This window comes from Polypterus senegalus, chromosome 6 (assembly GCF_016835505.1).
Source record: "Polypterus senegalus isolate Bchr_013 chromosome 6, ASM1683550v1, whole genome shotgun sequence".
NCBI lineage: Eukaryota > Metazoa > Chordata > Cladistia > Polypteriformes > Polypteridae > Polypterus > Polypterus senegalus.
This window is the reverse complement of record NC_053159.1, coordinates 46474320-46493360: the sequence shown is the minus strand read 5'-3', so window position 1 is coordinate 46493360 and position 19041 is coordinate 46474320. Positions and strand designations below refer to the sequence as shown.

At 37.9% G+C, this 19041-nt stretch overlaps 1 protein-coding gene across 16 annotated transcripts in view; it reads right to left on the bottom strand.

The window, feature by feature from the left end:
- Nucleotides 1–19041, bottom strand: part of LOC120531014 (tumor necrosis factor receptor superfamily member 14-like) — a 174282-nt gene that overhangs the window by 53696 nt on the left and 101545 nt on the right. For all 16 annotated transcript variants that reach the window (XM_039755943.1, XM_039755944.1, XM_039755955.1 and 13 more), the window contains 2 exons: nucleotides 6891–7046; nucleotides 4427–4514 (listed from right to left, as the gene is read on the bottom strand). In XM_039755943.1, coding sequence (XP_039611877.1) covers nucleotides 4427–4514; nucleotides 6891–7046 — 244 coding nt within the window. The remainder of the gene's footprint in view (nucleotides 1–4426; nucleotides 4515–6890; nucleotides 7047–19041) is intronic.

Genomic DNA, 19041 nt, shown 5'->3' with positions numbered 1-19041 from the left:
GAAGAAGCTGTCTGTTGTTACAGTTCTGCCTTTGTCCAGAAATGGCTCCATAAGCTTTATGACCACAGACTCGGAAAGTCTGTGCCCTGGGTTGTAATTCAAAACACAGCTCTCAACAAAATGTTGTCAGATGTCCAAAATCACAGCAAATCTGTCGTTTTCACACGTTCTACATGGGTGTCTTTGTTGTCAAAGCACAAATGCCATATGATAGTCTGATAGCAGTCACGGGACATCAAATCTTTGATTGCCGGTACAACAAAAAGTTCTGAGCAGGCATCAACCCCAGCACCAACTGTGAGATAAACAGCATCAACTCAGAGAGGGAGAAGCAAGTTCGTTGTACCACGTGAATGTCACTGACAGAATAAAACTGAATAATAAAATAAAAGAGCTAACTTTTACAAGTAGCTAAAATTTACGCCGGGTGTTATTCAAATCAAATGTATGTTTTTATTATAGTAATGATAATAGCAGCTCACTACTCAAACTGTGGAGTGCCTGGACTTAAACCCGGAGCCTTTTGGTTATAAGGCAGCAGTTCTAACCTCTGAACCATCCAAGAATGCTGATGAACTTCCTGTCAATTGACATTTGAACTTGGGTTTTTTAACTCATTGACACCAACATATAAAGTGAATGATTTTTTTTCCTTTGGTTATATTCTTGAATAAAAGCGCACATGTTTATTTGATATTTAGACTAAAGTCTTCACACATTATACACTTCATTCACTGACACAATATCTCACTTGGATGAGTAGTAATCTTCTCAAACTAAATAAAGAGAAAACAGAAATTTTAGTGATTGGCAATAATGTATATAATGAGATTATTAGAAATAAACTTGATGCATTAGTATTAAAAGTCAAGACGGAGGTAAATAATTTAGGGGTAATTATTGACTCTGACCTGAATTTTAAAGCACATATTAATCAGATTATTAGGACAGCATTTTTTTCACCTAACAAATATAGCAAAAGTTAGACCTCTTATAACATTGCAAGATGCTGAAAAATTAGTTCACGCTTTTGTTTTCAGTCAGCTAGATTACTATAACGCACTCCTCTCAGTACTGCCTGTGGTGTTATGGGTCCACAGCTCGTTGAGCAAAAGGCCATTCATTTTAAATAGATAATCACCGCACCGAGCGCCGTGAGGGGCGTTGTTGTAGCCGAGCCGCGGGGCAGTCGTCGATGTGGGCGTTTCTCACCGTGTGCACAGGTGAGGAACTGCCCACATTCGTGATTGTTCCCGTGGCTAATGCTACAGCTGTAATGGCCCCTCACGTTTTAAAAAGAAGCGAGTCGGTTGTGGGGGGAGAAAGAAACGTTCGGTGTAAGAAACGATCGGAGAGAAAAAGGAAAGGAAAGAGAGGACGGAGGTTACAGGGAGCGAGTGTGGAAGCAGGCGGTGCCGGAGAGAGACAGACACGCGGTGCGTGCATGTGGTGAGCGCGATCGGCTCATGGGCAGCTGTATGGAAGCTGGGTGTTAGGCCAACACCTAGACGTTTGAGTTGAGGTTGCTCCCGCTGAGTGAGCAGGTAGCGGGAGTGCCTAGAGGAAAGCGACGAGCCGCAGAAGGCCGTGGAAAGGCAGCGGAAGTCGGGAGGCTTGGTGGTGGAGTCCCCAATGTGAGCGTCCTGGCTATTGGGGTAATCAAGTCTCGGGGACTGGGATGAGTGCCAGACCGAAGCCAGGGATCGGGAGGTCTCCAGTCTCGGGTGTGTTGTAGGAGGGCAGCTGCAGAGAGCGTCTTGCCTGCTGCTTGGCCCAAACGGGATAAGCAGGTGAGACGCTAACAGAAGAGCACCGGATTTGTTGTTGGTTTTTAAGACTGCTTCCTAAAAGAAGATTTTAACCTCTCGTTTTTAAGGATGTGTTTTTTTTCTATTTATTGATTTTTAACCTCCACGTGTTCTTTTTATGGATTATTTATTTAATGAACATTGAAACTGCACTATTTATTTGAACACTGTTTTTGACTGTTTTAAATAAAAGCACTACTCATTTTTGCACCACCCCTTGCTCAAGTGTTTATTTGCCTCCACTGACTAGCTCACTCGGTAACATTATCGACGGTGTTGGGTTCATGTGCTTCCAACAGCAAAGGGAGTGTGGAGCCAGAACCCACATCGTCACACTGCCCAAAAAAGATATTAATCGATTGCAACTCATGCAGAATGCAGCTGCTAGAATCTTAACTAGGAAAAGAAAATCCGAGCACATCACCCCAGTTTTGATGATGTTACCTGTGTCACTTAGAATTGACTTTAAAATACTGCTTATGGTTTACAAAGCCTTAAATAATCTCGTCCCATCTTATATTTCAGAATGTCTTACATCTTACACTCCAAATCGTAACCTTAGATCTTCAAATGAGTGTCTATTTAGAATTCCAAGAGCTAAACTTAAAAGAAATGGTGAGGCGGCCTTCTACTGTTATGCACCTAAAATCTGGAATAGCTTGCCAATAGGAATTTGCAAGGCTAATACAGTGGAGTACTTTAAAACACTGCTGAAAACACATTACTTTAACATGGCTTTCTCATAGCTTCATCTTAGTTTAATCCTGATGCTCTGTATATTCAATTATCATTATTATTCATGGTGGCTCCAAAATCATTACTAACCCCTACTTTCTCTGCTGTTTTTTTCTGATTTTTTTGTGGTGGCGATCTGCACCACCACCACCACCTAATCAAAGCACCGTGATGTCCCTAAATTGATGGGATTAAAGGCCAGAAGTCCACATGACCGTCATCATCAAATTCTTCCATGAGAACCCTGAATACAATGAGGACTGACTGAGGTCATTTATCTGAAGAAAAGAAATAATCTGACCTTAGTGTTTTCCTCTGCCTCTGGCATTGCAAGTTCTAAGTATAATGTGAACTCGTCCTTCCATGTTCTCCATGACTTCGACCAGGTCTTTAGCATCGAGGCTTTATACCCTGGGTTTTCTCATTAAACTTGTATCTCGCGAATATCTCGTGCGATCTTGCGATGTCCACGGCTTTATTTAATTTTAGCTCAGACCAGGCACTTAAAAGTTTCTCTCGCACTTTCGCGGAGTTTGTGCCAAACACTATTCTATCCCTGACCATCTCACCTTCATTTGCATAAGCACAGCCCTTCAACAGCAATTTTAACTCTGTTAGAAAGTGATCAAAAGTCTCGTTTATACCCTGCGTCCTCTCAGTAAACTTGTATCTCGCGAATATCGTATTCGTCATAGGCATGACAAATGCCAGCGGCAGCGTGTTTATGAACTTAATTAAAACTTAAGCTTTACACCTTACTTTCTATTCGTTTGGATAAGCACAGTCCTTCACCAGCAATTTTAACTCCATTACAGCAATTTTAACTCCCTTACAAAGTGATCAAAAGTCTCGTTTACACCCTGCGTCTTCTCATTAAACTTGTATCTCGGGTATATCGTATTCGTCGTAGGCATGACAAATGCCAGCAGCAGTGTGTCTATGAACTTAATTTAAACTTAAGGTCTACACGGTGCTTTGTTTCCGCAGTAGCTGCACTTATGAATATGCTAAGTACAGTCCTTCACCCGCAAATATTTACCTTATATGGGCAGGCACTCAATTGCATGGGAGGCATGATGATGCGGGACGCAATTCCGCCTCACATGGCGACCGAGCTGCAGGCTATGGCCGTTTATATGGACAAAAGTAGGTTCCAGTTATGACCGTTACGCATACAATTTCGAAATGAAACCTGCCTAACTTTTGTAAGTAAGCTGTAAGGAATGAGCCTGCCAAATTTCAGCCTTCCACCTACACGGGAAGTTGGAGAATTAGTGATGAGTGAGTGAGTGAGTGAGTCAGTCAGTCAGTCAGACAGTCAGTCAGTGAGGGCTTTGCCTTTTATTAGTATAGATGTTGTTGTTCATGTCATTATTAATATAATATGGAAAAAGTTTCTGTTTTAGGTATGTGTTCAGCAATTCCTGCCTCGCATAGCCTGTCATCCTACATTTACACAGATAGTTGTAGATATGGAAAACAGATTAAATATATGTATTCCAAATAAGTTATTTACCCAATACAACTCCAGGCACCTTACACCCAGATAAACACACTTGAGCTCTAAGAATTTTGCGACTGACTTCATAGCAGGCTGCTTGTGCTGATTGACACATTTAGAAAACAAAAGACGGTGATGTAGAGGTGCAAAGTAATTTATGCTTTTTTTTTCATAGGCTTCAGAGATTCTAGTGTTAACTGTTGAAATAATACTATGGTAGTTCAAGTTCTCAACTTTTTGTGCTAAATGAATGATCCAAACATTACAAGTAAATGTACTGCATATAATTTTAAGTTCTTTTTACAAAAATAAAAAAAGATCTTCAAAAACAAAAAAAAAAAAGCTATAAGGTTTCTGCTGTGTAAATTTAAAAAAGGCTCACCTGGTATGTTGCTTGCACTTAGTTAATGTTCCGTTTGAATATGTATCTTTTGGACAGTCTTCACACTGTGTGTCTTCTTTTGCATTTCCTGAAATACAAAATGAATGCAGTACAAAAGCACATTATTCTAATTCTCAATATCACCTCAAATTGTGCTTAAACAGTTCCTATGTCATTTCAAATTAACACTGACACCTTTATGTATAAGGAAGATTTAAACTTATCTTAATTTGAAGTCAAAGCAGAGCTTTAAAAAGAAGATCTATAGAGACATATTTATAAATGATCAATACATTATTGTGTTGAATTAATTACAAGCTAGAAACTAGCTAGTTATAATGCATTATAGTAGTGAATTCTACTTGAGACAAATACATGAACTTTCTTTAATCCGTACAGTAATTAATCAAATAAAATTTACTACAAGTTTAAGATAGAAACTGACAAACATGAATTATGAGTAGTAAGAAGTAGATTATTGTCAAAAGTTAAGCCTAAATTGCATGCAGATTCATCAAAACTAATATCCAGAACCTTTCAATTGTAAGGTTTACTGTTACCGTACTTGTTGTTAATGCTAACAGAATTATGTTTTTTAGGATTTGGACAACACTCATCCAATTAGAATCTTAAAATTTTAATTATTAGGTACAGTTGAGCATCATGTGTAGACAAATAAACATTATATGCTGTAATTGCAGCATATACAGTGAAAACAGCATCAATCCCAAAGAAAAAGCCAGAAGGACACCATATCTAATTTCAGAAAGGAAAAATGTTATCACAATTTTGTACATTTTGAAAACAATTTGTTAAAATAATGAGCTCAATCGCGAACGATCAGAGCCTGACTTAACCTTACAGAACATTCTCAAACCCACTTAATCAAAATCAGACTTGCAGGGGACAGAGTTCATCAGGAAGTACAAGGGCACAAGGCAGGACCTAACCCAAGATATGGTGCTTAACTATTGCGGGGACCCTTAATACAACTGTCCACAATTACACTAACAAATAGCTGATGTTTAGAGTTGTTGGTAAACTTAACCTGAATGGCTTTGGGGATGTAGGAGGAAAATGCATTCAAATGTAATTTAGAAATAAATTCAAAAATGTCCAAACTCCACACAGACAATGACTGGTCATAGGATTTAAGCCCTAGATGCTTGATCCTTGACTCAACCACCGGTCCTGTGTAATTCTCAACACAATAATAAAGAATGATATAGTTAATATAGTGAAAATCAAACTCAAAAATAATAATGCTTATATTATTTCATATATAAATGGGTATGAGAAAGTTATTACCACAATACTTTTGGGCTGTTTCAGTTATGACCATGGTGAAAACAAGACTGAAACTTGTGAAACAGGCTGTAATATGCATGAGGTGTCCTGCCAGTGGGACACTGCCATATTTTGAATTTTTTTTATGTATATTGCAATAAACCCACAAATCAATCAAAAAACAGTAATTGTATTCTTAAATACCCAAGTTTGTCTTCTTTTAAATAAGCCACACTTTTCATGTTGTATGCTCTGTTTTAGTAGTAAAATATGTGATTTTCACAAGTATAAACCGAGGTGAGCAGCGCGGCATAGTATATGGAGACACTAGCGAAGTCCTATACTAATTCTTGCCAATTCAAGTCTGCCAGAAAACAGCGTCTTGTGATGCTGCCTCCATGTGGTATCAAGTCTCAATTCAGACTTTTTCCTGTGTTGTTCCTAGTTGGTAAAACAAGCAACCCACGTCCACTCGTATTGCTGAATCCCTCAATTAAATTAGCAAGCAACTGAAAACCCATCTATTCTGTGAATATCTAATTGATAAGAAAGAAAAAAAGCCTTTGCTCTGTGATATTTCATATTGTTAGTTAATTTGTTGTTAGACTAAGTTTAATTTCTTTAGTGATTATAATCCATGATTGTATATTTATTAGTAACTACATCTTTTTCACTTGTGGCAATCAACTTTTCATTACTTGTCCTACTACACTTACTGAACAAACAGGTTGTAGCCTAATGTTACTTGACTATGTTTACCTGTTTTGTAAGTCGCTTTGGATGAAAGCATCTGCCAAGCAAATAAATGTAAATGTAAATGTAGTAGTTTCCATTCTTTGCTGGAAAGTGACTTGGTGGTGAGAAGTGAATCATGTAGTCCAAGCACAGAAGTTTATCTTTCCTAGGGTCTTATTTTACAAGTGTCAGTAGACAGGATAGTAATATTAATCAACAGAATGGTACAGAAAAGACAGCAGTGGAGAAACAGGAGGGGAGTACTTCCACACAGCTTTCAGTTTTAAATTCCTTTTCATAATAACCATAAAACACGATTACTGTCATAAACGGTAACAGTAAGAACTGTTTATCTCAGTCTTAAAGGCAGAAAGACTTGTTTGACTTTAGCTAATTCCAGAACAAATGTTTAGTAACACGGAATGAATAAATTTATATTTACCTTTTCTTGAGATAAACTGTCCTGGACTGCAACTTTGATGTTTCTGGCCAATAGTACAGCTGCCACCAGAATATCCTATGCAGAAATACCCAGGCAAAACACTGCATATTGTGTTGGATGTTGGTGTACATTCTTGAATTTTCATAAGTGCAAGGCCTGATTAAAAAAAATAAGAACAAAAAAAGCTTGTCACTGGAAGCAAGTCAGAATTGCAAATAATTATCATTGGAAACAAGTCAGAGTGTTTATGCAGTCATTTTTGACTATTTTAATATCTGTCATGTTGGTGGTTTTCAAACTAAAAGAGCTGACAGATGTTGTGAATCACACACTTCATAATTTGGACAAAATATATAAGATAGATGCACACCGCCTTACTGCTTCTTCATAGGTAGCTGCCTGCTAAGGATGATCTCCTGTCAATGACTGCCACACTATGAGAAAAAGAAAAGACAAGAATGCTCCAGCATGCTTAGGAAACAGCACTAAGAAGGTGAAAATGCAGAACCAAAAAAAACTGCAAATATAGCAACTGCACTAAACAAAATGGCAAAATCCAAAACGGCACCCAAAAAAGCAAGCATTTTTTTTAACACAAAAGCACTTGGGAAAAATTCTAATGTCTAACACAAAGGCACAATATACAATGTCAGAGTGAACAGCTCTAACAAAGTGCCCCCTGATATTTTCCTTGCTTCGTCACATGGCTGAAGGTGCATTTTTTTTTTAACTTTAGCATACGTATAGCTGGTTTTATATTTTTGGTTTTAAAAAAGTTTTGGAGCAACTTTTATAGGCAGCAACCTTCTTTAATTGAGTAGCTGGTATTTTCTTTTTGTTATATTTCAGCCGGGGTCTTCCCCTGGTTGGGTTTAAATATCTCTTGTGTGTCCCATTTGTTCATTGTTTATGTTAACTTTGTTGATTATTTAGTTTGTTTACATTTAAAAATCTTCTCTTAAGGAGTAATTAAATTCCCACACCAAAAGTATACTAAGAATGTGCCAAATATAAAAATGACAAAATTAAAAGCTTTGCCGGTAAACAGCAGCACCTAAATATTAGCTCCTGTTTCTTTTCAAACTCTCTGCACATGCCTGATTTCAAAGATGCCTGACATTTCCACATTCTACATGACTTGTAACAGAAAAAAAGCATTAGAGGAGAATGACCCGGAGTTGAAGAAAATTTACACGAGGGTTTAATCTGGCCGAATGAGACAAATTAGTGATTCCAGCCTGAGAGGGAACATTGATGTTGACTGTCCTTTCTTTTCTCTAATAGGCTGCACTTACTGGAAGTTCTGGAGAGGAGTGAGGGTGGCCAGTGCCCGAGTGACAACAAGCATGGTTCCCTGGTGGCCCCCCTAAATGCGGAGACTATCTGGGTCTGAGAAAAAATATATGTGAGCAAATGTTTATACACTGGGAGCAGGTAGAACAAAAAGAAAACATTTTTAGTGGAACTCTTAAGGCAGTCGCACAAGTCAAGTTAAATTGGTGAGAAGTGACATAAAAACAAGCAACTCACCATATAAGGGTGAGTTGAATATTTTAAAGCAACCTTGTTTTTATTTTCCATGAGTAAGTTAATCAATTCTGATGAGTCTTGTTATTTATTGGGTTGTTATGCAAGCCAAAATTGTGATAAAAAGCACAGTGGAACAATGGTAAGTTACAGTGAACTGTTAAAGATGAGCAAACTGTCTTTGACCATTTATTTTTCACATTAGGAATTAAAATAATATTTTACAAGAAGATAATTACCTGAATTTAAGTTAAGGTTAACTTTTAACTAAAAGGTTAACTTTTAATTAAAAATGTATTTCATCAGCTTTGAACTGTAATGCTATGGTAATGTTAACTAAGAATTTCATTTGTATTTGGCTTATCATTAGTTTTTGCTTTTTAATTTTTCTAAATGAAGAGAAAAAAGGACATAATGTATTACTTTGAAAAAAGAAAGATAAGGGTGAGAAAAGTCATTCAGTGTCAAATGATTCATGTACAAAGACAGCCAAAGAGCCAGGAGATAGAGAGCAGGAAGGTTGTTCAGCTGGGGAGACAGCTGGTTTGCAGTGTAGTACAACAGAACAAAGAGAGACTGGTGAATGACTTGATAGTGAAGCTGAGAGTGACATGAAAGCCGGGTATTAGATGCAGACAGAGAAGCCTTGTGTTTCTACCAGCACTTATCCGTCAGGTTTAAGATGAGATGTGAGATGTTCTCTGACACTCTGTTGTAATGTGTAGATGTGTTTCTTAGTGCTTGTCCTAATCTGCAGATATCAGCAAATGTATGATCCACTGATGTAGCCAGTTTTGAAACTATACCCAAAGATACTGATAGCGGACAGGAGAAGATATTTCAGGATGGTCTGGTAGAGTATTCACCTGGCTTGAATACTCAAAAAATGTGGACTCTACATATTGTCATGCCTGCAGACACTTTAGCCCTCCCAAAAGCTCTGAGACTGTATTTTGACTCACCATCAGCATTTAACAACTGGAAAAAAGCAATTTACAAAGAGGGGGTATTTGCAATGTACGCAAAGTCTGAACAGCATAAAGAGGCAATGCTGCATTGGGGGAGTAGCAGGTAGCTTTGAAAAATAATACAACATTAGTTAAACAAAGATCACAATAAACAGGTTATAGAAAATGGGACTATATTAAAAAAATAAGCAAACTTCTGATACAGCCACACAAAACTATGCATAAAGAGGACACAACGAGTCAGCAGTTAGCAATTGTTAAGCATGACAAGTCAGGCAAAAAGAGGTTGACTTCTATTCATAACACAAAGTATACTAGCAAAGTAATTCAGAATGAAGTGCTGAGTTGTTTGGCAGACATGGTCTGAAGAAAAATAATATAAGAAGTAAAGAGAATGAGGTCTTTAAAATCATGGCTGATGAAACAAAATGTTAAGAAAAAATAAGAACAGATATATCTCTGGTACTCGGGTACTATTTCAGTAGAGCTATCCATGAAAGCACCGTCCACCTTGAATCAACTGAGCAAGTAAGTGCAGCAGGACTTACTGACAAAACTATATACATACTAGAACGTTATGGTCTTGAATACAGGCACAACTTAGTCACCCAAGCATATGATGGTGCCTCTATCAAATATACAGGAATCCAAGCTTGCAATAAAGAGAAAGCAAATCCTAAATTTCACATTCATTGCAGTGCACAATGACTAAATTTTTTTTAGTGGATACAGTCAAAACTGTCCCTGAGGTAAAATAGTTATTTTTCTTGGTTGAAATATTGTATATATTCACATCTGGGTCCTATGTACATTAGAAGTGGCCTAATGTACAGAGAGAGAATTATGATGGCACATCAAGAGAGCTTCACAGGCTAAGCAACACTCGCTGGGCCAGTCAGTATATGGCTCTGCATAATATTATGACTAGACTGCCTGTCCTTAAATGATTCTTGCAAGAGATATTCCAAGAAAAACATGGCAATAGATCCGTTGAGGTATGAGGTCTGCTAGAAAAGTTAGATTTACAATTTATTATTTGTCTTGTCTTATATATAAACGTCTAAGCATGGAAGTGTGTGAGTGTTTGCCCGGCCCGGAAGAGAGAGGTGGAGTCGGGGTAAGGGCTCCACCTCCAAGGAAACAGAAAACTCACTTAGTCACTAATAACACAAGTGAGGTAAACACATCAGCAAAACGAAAGCTCAGAAGAAAGACAAAGTTGCTTAGCTGCTAACATCGGCAAAAAGGTATCCCTTTTACTTTTCCTCATGCCGCTAATACTCAAACGATGCGAGCACCTCAGCAAAGCGAAACCTCCTAGGAGAGAGATGCCCAAAGTAGCTCCTTTCAATTATCTGACATCTCTACATTTCAATTATTTTTCTGACGATTTCAATAGTTTCTAGGACCCCGGGCTTTTTACAGCATGGGCTTACACAGCTAGTTCTATATAAATTTATGGAGCTACCAGACTTCTGTTCAAAATGTTATAATTTCCTTTGCTTGGCCTTTCAAAAGTCGTTGATTTAGTTTTGTTGATACCTTGTGGAAAGAAGTGTTGAAAATGGTTGAGCAATGTAATATTGTAGTAGAGTCAGGTGCAAAATGACAAAAAAGGCAGAGCTCTCAAATTTGCGCAAACTACACTGCACTCACATCTGTAGATCAGAAATGGTCAGATTGTTCTTAAAGCTTCTGTGTAAACCTTTTTACCCCTGTCTTTGATTAGATGCTTGCTGAGTTCAGTAAATTATATCTAGCAAAACGTATGACATAAAGAATGGCACCCAAAGCTTAAAACCTAAAAGTGGTGCTTTTCTCAAAGAAGAGGATCTGTTTTCATACGATAGAAAATATGGAGCAAACATGGACGACCTGGGACATGAACTACCGTATATACTTACGAATAAGTCAGGTCTTGAAACCCGAAAAATTGATCATTAAATCAAACCCCGACTTAAAAGCCTGTTCACAAATGCGACACTTAATTTTTTTCTTCTTGCTTCCTCTAATCTTGCACCGGTTTCTCAGACACATAGAATTTTGCTGCAGTACTGCAGTACCAATTTGTTTTGCCACTTGAATGACTTTTAATTTAAAACCAGGTTCATATTTTATTCTGATCGAATGCTCCATCGTAGGTAAGTGATGCTCTTATGATAAACGTGTATGAGGGTGTAAGATACAAGCAACACAAAACAATGCAAATGTTTCGGAATAGTTTGGTTATTACCGTGTGGTCATGTAGGCATAATACATAGAAAAAAAGGCAATGTCCTCTCTCAGGTGGGCGTTAGCATATCACAATCTCTTGGACAAATAGCTTATGTCATTATGAACTTATGCCATCTGAGCATTGAGTCAAGAAGGGCAATGGTATCAAAATGGTATCAAAAAATACCACCTGTTAGTTGTTTCTTCAGTTGTGTTTGGTGTATGCACTGAATAGTCTGTTACCAACAAAATATTAATAATAGTAGTAATTATAATTAATAATTAATTACTTGACACCCAAGAAATCTGCACAAAGACAATTTAAAAGACAAATCATTAGAATAAATGTACTAATTTCCATTGGAAAGGCTTTGTTGTGGAACTCAAATTTCACTTCTGTCATATGAGTGACTAAAACCATGTGAATGAAATTGTTAAAGCTCTATAAAAAAATTTCTTACCTGTCATAACCACCCCTTTAAATTGGGGGAGGATCTCATTTTCATTACCAGTATCATCTTATAAAACTCTTTTTCTCATATATTACATACACAGTTGATCCTGGCAGATTAAAATCTTTTTAAAAAGATTTTTATAAAACTTGCACAAACCATTGAATGGTAATCTTTATCAGCTGTTCCCCTTGCAAAACGAACACTGTGCAGTTAAAATGGTGCATAGTGTCTTTAATAAGCCTATCAGACAGTCTTCTGCGGCACTTTCATATCTACTGTAACAATACCATCCCTTCCACCAGAAGGAACATTTATTTCCATAGCTGAATCTTTGTTACTGAAATGAGTACCCCCCAGCTAAGCTGCTGGTAAAATGAACTTCAGACAGCTAAAATTGTTCAAAATATACAGTTGTCCCTCGCCATATCACGGTTCACCTATTGCGGCTTCACTGTATCGCGGGTTTTTTAAATACAAGTGATCCCCTGCCTATCGCAGAAGTTACGTTCCCGACACATTAGCGATAGGATGAGTAACATCTCTCTATTATAAAACATTTTAACTTCACGTAAGACAAGGCAGTGAGACAGGAAAACAGCTGCTGTACAGGCTTTTAAAGTATTGAGACACAGAGCAACAAGCAGCACAAAGCCAGCACAAAGTCCACTTTTCCTTAGCGTGCATTCACATGCCCATTTCCCCCCCCCCACCACCTTGTCCATTCACAACACAAAGTGGCAGGATCGCGTCCGGGGAGAGGGGATGGGGGTTTTAGTGAACATGCGTTCAGCCCTCACAACACTCCTCCTCCTCCTCCTCCTCCTCCTTCAGAACACGCAGAACTACAAGTAGAACAGGTATCTTGGCAAAAGCAGCACAAAGTTCACTTCTGCTTAGCGTGCGTGCAGCTGCCCCCCTTCACAAAGTGAGCAGCAGACACATCGACATCTGATCGCTGCGTGTAGTGTTGCTCTGTGGTGTTTAAGAGTGTAGAAAGTGTTTAAGAGCATAGGAAGTGTTTATAAGAGTGTGGAAAAGGTTAATAAGAGAGCAGGAAAGGTTTATAAGAGGGTGGGATGGGTTTATAAAGCCTTAAAATATATATTGTAAGAGCCATTTTCCTAGTTCTATAGAATGTGTGAATATTTACTAGATGATAATGCATAAAATATGGGAGGTTCCTATAACCCCATAAGTTGGTATTTTCCTGTCATTTCTTAACAGCTTTGAGTTAACAATGTTTTCCAGTTAGTGTCTAGCCTCACCTTGTGTAAAGTACAGAGGCATACGGTTTTTTGACCATGTTCTTGTTTGTGCTCGTGTTCGTGAGCGCATGTCTATGTGCCAATGGCCTACGGGCCTTTTGAGTGTGAAGTAACTCGTAAAATAAAAGAATGTTGAACCGTATGTTTAAGACATACAGAAGAATAAATAAATAACCTTTAAGTACAGAAATAACCAAAGCTTCTCAAGAAAAGCTAAGTTTATAGAAGATACATCTTTTCTTTTTTTTGCCTTATTTCTATGTGTGTAACTATTTTTCCTTTTATTCTGGTATGGATTATTTGCCTTTAACTTTCACTAAATATTTTTAAAATGAACTTTTGGACTGAGAGATTTCTTTGACACGCGTCTTACCCGTGCCTGACTTCGCCTTATGCAACGGCGGCTACACTAAGGTTAAAAAACCGTATGCCTCTGTACCTTACACAAGTCGAGGCTAAACACTTACTAGAGAACAGCCAACATCAGCTTTGGATCCCGCATACAGCTCAGCTCCACAAAGCCATACCTTCAAGAAGGAAAAGGACAAAACTGACCAAGAGAAGAATCCTTTGAAAGGCGTCCCGAGAGAAAGCAGCTTTGTTACAAACTTTTCTGCAGCGGACGAAAAAATGGATACAGACATCTCAGTCAAAACGGCGGAGACAGCTGGACGTACAAGCGGTAAGCACTGTCTTTTTTGCAATGAAAGTCACGATCTTAACGAATGCAGTGCAATTCAGACATTAACTTATGAAATTAAAATTGACTTTTTAAAATCTAAAGACGTATGATTTAAGTGCCTTAAACAAGGACATTTTAGTAAAGTCTGTGAAGAAAAGATTAAATGCCAAATAGGCTCTCAGCCACATCCAGTAATTCTGCATATGAATAAGGAAAAAGGCACTGACAATAAAGTCACACCTCCTAAAGAGGAGAATGTTATTTCGGAAAAGAATGACATTTCGTCGGCCCATATTTCTGTTGAACCATTAGAGACTTGTTCTGATACCGGGGCCGGTAAAGAGTGTGTCTTAGCTGTGACTCCAGTTCAAGTTAAGTCCGAAACGAGTGAAAAATGTGTAGAAACATCTGCTCTAAAAGACTCTGACAGTTCAGCTACATTTTCCACTGAAAGTCTGCAAAAGCAGTTAAATCTTTCTGGAAGAAAGTCTCACATCTACATCAGCACTGTAGAAATAGACACACTAAATAGTCAGAAATTAGTAAAGTGTACAGTCTTAACGGAGTTATGAGTCTGTGGGATAGAAGAAAATACATTTTTTGATACACCAGAAGTGTACACACTGAACTCTGTACCAGTTAAAAGGGAGAACATCCCTAAAGAAAAAGATGTCAAGAAATTGCCTTGTCAAAAAGACGTGCATCTACCCCAGATAAATACTGACCAAAGCAATAATATTGTAATTACAATCCTATTATTAATATTGTTGTTGTTAAATACAAATGCCCGCAAAGTCATGAAACCATGGCACATCACACATAGTGAAGACAAAAGACTTTATGTTGTGAAAACATTCCGAGGGTGGATTGTTAATGGATTTATAAAGGGCTCAGACAAAGAAAGACTGCAAAGATGTTCAGTCAATTGTGTAACAATAAAGCAAGTAGAACAAATGTTACTCAAGCAATACAATATAGACTTTCCAGAAGGTGACTGTGAAGAAAAAGAGGAAATGTCACAGGAAGACATTAAATTCATGCGGATAGCCTCAGATACTGCAAGTCTAGTGAACGGACACTATTGCAATAATCTGCCTTTTAAAGATGAAACACTTAAAAGTGCCAAACAATCGTAGTATTGCAAAACCTGTGCTATAGGTCTTAAAAGGAAACTTACAAGGTTCGCGACGTTTCATGAGGATTATAAAGCGTTCATGAAAGACATTTTAGACAAAGGTTAAGCCATAAAGGTACCCACTGAACAGCGGACCATCGAAAATGAAAAAATATGGTACATCCCTCATCATGGAGTATACCATCCAAAGAAAAACAAAATAAGAGTGGTATTTGATTGTACAGCCACTTATAAAGGTTTTTCTCTAAATGAACAGTTGTTGAAAGGACTTGATTTAACTAATTCACTCATTGGAGTTCTTACAAGATTCAGAGAGGAACCAATCGCTCTCATGGCGGACATTAAATCAATGTTCTATCAAGTGAAAGTACCAGAGAAAGACATGGATCTTCTTCGTTTTCTGTGGTGGCCCGAAGGTAATCTAAACAATGAACTTGAGGAATACAAAATGACAGTGCATCTTTTTGGTGCTACTTCATCGCCCAGTTGTGCCTCTTATGCCTTAAGAAGAACAGCAAAGGATGCAAGGGACACAGCTCCAGAGGAAGCAGTTAACACTGTGTTAAATAATTTCTATGTTGACGACTGTTTAAAGTCAGTTGCTACAGAAGAACAAGCCATAAAATTGGCCAAAGATCTTAAAGCCCTGTGCTTAAAGGGAGGATTTTATCTTACAAAATGGATAAGTAATAGCAGAGCAGTTTTGCTGTCAATCCCTGAAGAAGACAGGGCAATGGATCAAAAACACTTGGACTTAAGCCATGATCTGTTACCAGTTGAAAGAGCCTTGGGTGTTCAATGGTGCACACAGACTGACAGTTTCAAGTTCCAGGTAAAGCTGCAAGATAAGCCTGCTACAAGACGTGGCACTCTGTCAGTGGTCAGTTCAATATATGACCCACTTGGATTTTTAGCGCCAGTCATATTGCCTGCCAAGCTTATTCTAAGAGAACTGTGTAAAGAAAAATATGCTTGGGATCAAGAAGTGGAAGCTAAGTACGTTCGGCAATGGAAAAAATGGACAGACGATTTGCAACAACTTGTGGATTTTAATGTAGTCAGGTGCTTTAAACCGCCTGGATTTGGACAAATAATGACCGCACAAATGCATCATTTTGGAGATGCTTCAGAAAACGGGTATGGCACTGTTTCCTACCTCCTTTTGACTAACAAAGAAAATGAGAGACATGGTTCATTTCTAATGGGGAAATCAAGAGTGGCACCACTAAAATCTGTCACTATACCAAGATTGGAACTTACAGCAGCAGTGATTGCAGTCAAAATGGACAAAATGTTAAAACGTGAACTGCAGATTCCCCTGCAAGAGTCAATCTTTTGGACTGACAGCACCACAGTACTAAGGTACATCGCGAATGAAAGTGCATGCTACAAAACCTTTGTTGCCAACAGAATCACAGTGATAAGAGAGCACACGCAACCCTCGCAATGGAGATACGTCACATCTGCGCAAAATCCTGTGGATCAGGCATCAAGAGGTTTGACAATAGAAAGCTTCATTAAAAGTAACACTTGGATTCAAAGCCCGAATTTCCTACTACAGCCAGAACACGAATGGCCTAAAAGACTGGATGAGGTGGACTTATCTACTAGCGACGATCCGGAAATCAAAAGGTGTGTAGCAAATTTTGCATGTGTAGAAGAAAAAACTGAACCAGTAAAAAGACTTATAGAGTACTACTCAGAATGGTACAAATTAAAGAAAACAGTAGCTTGGTTCCTTAAGTTTAAAGAAGTGCTAATGCGTTTGAAAGAAGAGAGAAAGGCAATTCAATATACAGTTAGCCAATCCGGACATAGCCCAGAAAGACAAAAGATGCTGATCGCGAATCATATGAAGGAATACAAATCAACAATGAGTCTAAAGTCACTGTCTCTAGATGACTTGTCTAAAGCAGAATACAAGCTTATTCACCTAAGTCAAGTACAAGCTTACCCAGAAGAAGTTAAAGCACTAAGTAAAAATCGGCCTATAAAGAAAAGCAGTAAAATCATTAAACTGGATCCAGTTCTGCAAGATGGAATATTGAGAGTTAGAAGAAGGCTCAGCAAATCAGCAAGAAGAGGCAAGCCACCCTGCAATCATTCAGAAGAATTCACATATTGCTACTCTCATTATGCAACAAGTTCATAAAGAAATTGGACATTGCGGGTGTAATTACAAGATGCTACAACCTGAAACTCCTGGGTAAGGACAATGCCAATTGCAAAAGGGGCAGTCAGAAGAGTTTGTGTGCAGATCCAGACCAGCACACTGGATAGACTTGTGAACAAACTGTGCCTGCTCCAAGAAGCATCAAATAATTAAAATGATTCATTCTCTTTTTGCATGCCATAATTTTAAATCCTTTTAAATTTAGAGCTTGTGTTTATACATTAGAGTTTAAGCTATAAAGTTTCTTAAGTTTAGTATTTGTGTTTTTATAGTAGAAACTAAATTAAGTTTCTTAAGGTTTGTTTTAAGTTTAGTAAAGTAATGAAGGCTCTTATTAAGTAAAGTTAAGTAATTGATTTCTGCCCTAGCATAAACAATTAGGGGCCGGATGTGTAAGAGCCATTTTCCTAGTTCTATAGAATGTATGAATATTTACTAGATGATAATGCATAAAATATGGGAGGTTCCTATAACCCCCGTGAATAGAATTAAGTTGGTATTTTCCTGTCATTTCTTAACAGCTTTGAGTTAACAATGTTTTCCAGTTAGTGTCTAGCCTCACCTTGTGTAAGGTACAGAGGCATACAATTTTTTAACCGTGTTCTTGTTTGTGCTCGCGTTCGTGCTTATGCACGTGACCGTGCCTAACCGCATGTCTATGTGCCAACGGCCTACGGGCCTTTTGAGTGTGAAGTAACTCGTAAAATAAAAGAATGTTGAACCGTATGTTTAAGACATACAGAAGAATAAATAAATAACCTTTAAGTACAGAAATAACCAAAGCTTCTCAAGAAAAGCTAAGTTTATAGAAGATACATCTTTTCTTTTTGCCTTATTTCTATGTGTGTAACTATTTTTCCTTTTATTCTTGTATGGATTATTTGCCTTTAACTTTCACTAAATATTTTTAAAACGAACTTTTGGACTGAGAGATTTCTTTGGCACGCGCCTTACCCGTGCCTGACTTCGCCTTATGCAACGGGGGCTACATATATAATAAAATAAATATAGGTCACTACTTTGCAGATTTTTACCTATCGCGGGGGGCTCTGGAACGCAACCCTCGTGATTGGTAAGTTATGACTGCATTTTAAAAGACTGTACAAAGTCTTCTATATCAGTTTCATAATTAATGTCCGTCTCCACGCTAATTTCCACAGCTGAATGTTTCTGGTTGGACAGCTAACATTGAGCTAAACCTATTTTAAAAGACTCTAGGAAGTCTTTTGCTACTTTTTTCTTCCACTTTTGTCTTATCCACTGGAAGTGATGCTTATTTCGCTAGTTGGAACACTTTCTGTTTTTCTGCACTCAGATCACACAGGACAGTGTGAGAAACATGTGGGGGTTGTCTTACTAACAAAAGGGCCTTACTGCACAGATTACCACAATATTCTATATCTTGTTCAGCTCATTCTTATTCTGCCTATTTCAGCAGCTCAGTGTAAATGTGGCTTTTCAGCACAGAATAGAATAAAATCTAAAGTTCAAAATTCACTCAATGTCTCAACCTTGGAGGATACAGTCAGGATCAGCACTGAGGGACCATCACATGATCACTGTGATAATAAGCCCTGTTTCAAAACACTGGCTTTCTTCAAACAAAAGGAATTATATTATTATATATTTATATTGACCATATTACATTGGATGTCCATCTGCCAATGACATTCTAATGGCAAGTGACAGACTCAGAGCCTGAGTAAAATACATGACTGTACATAGTTTAAAA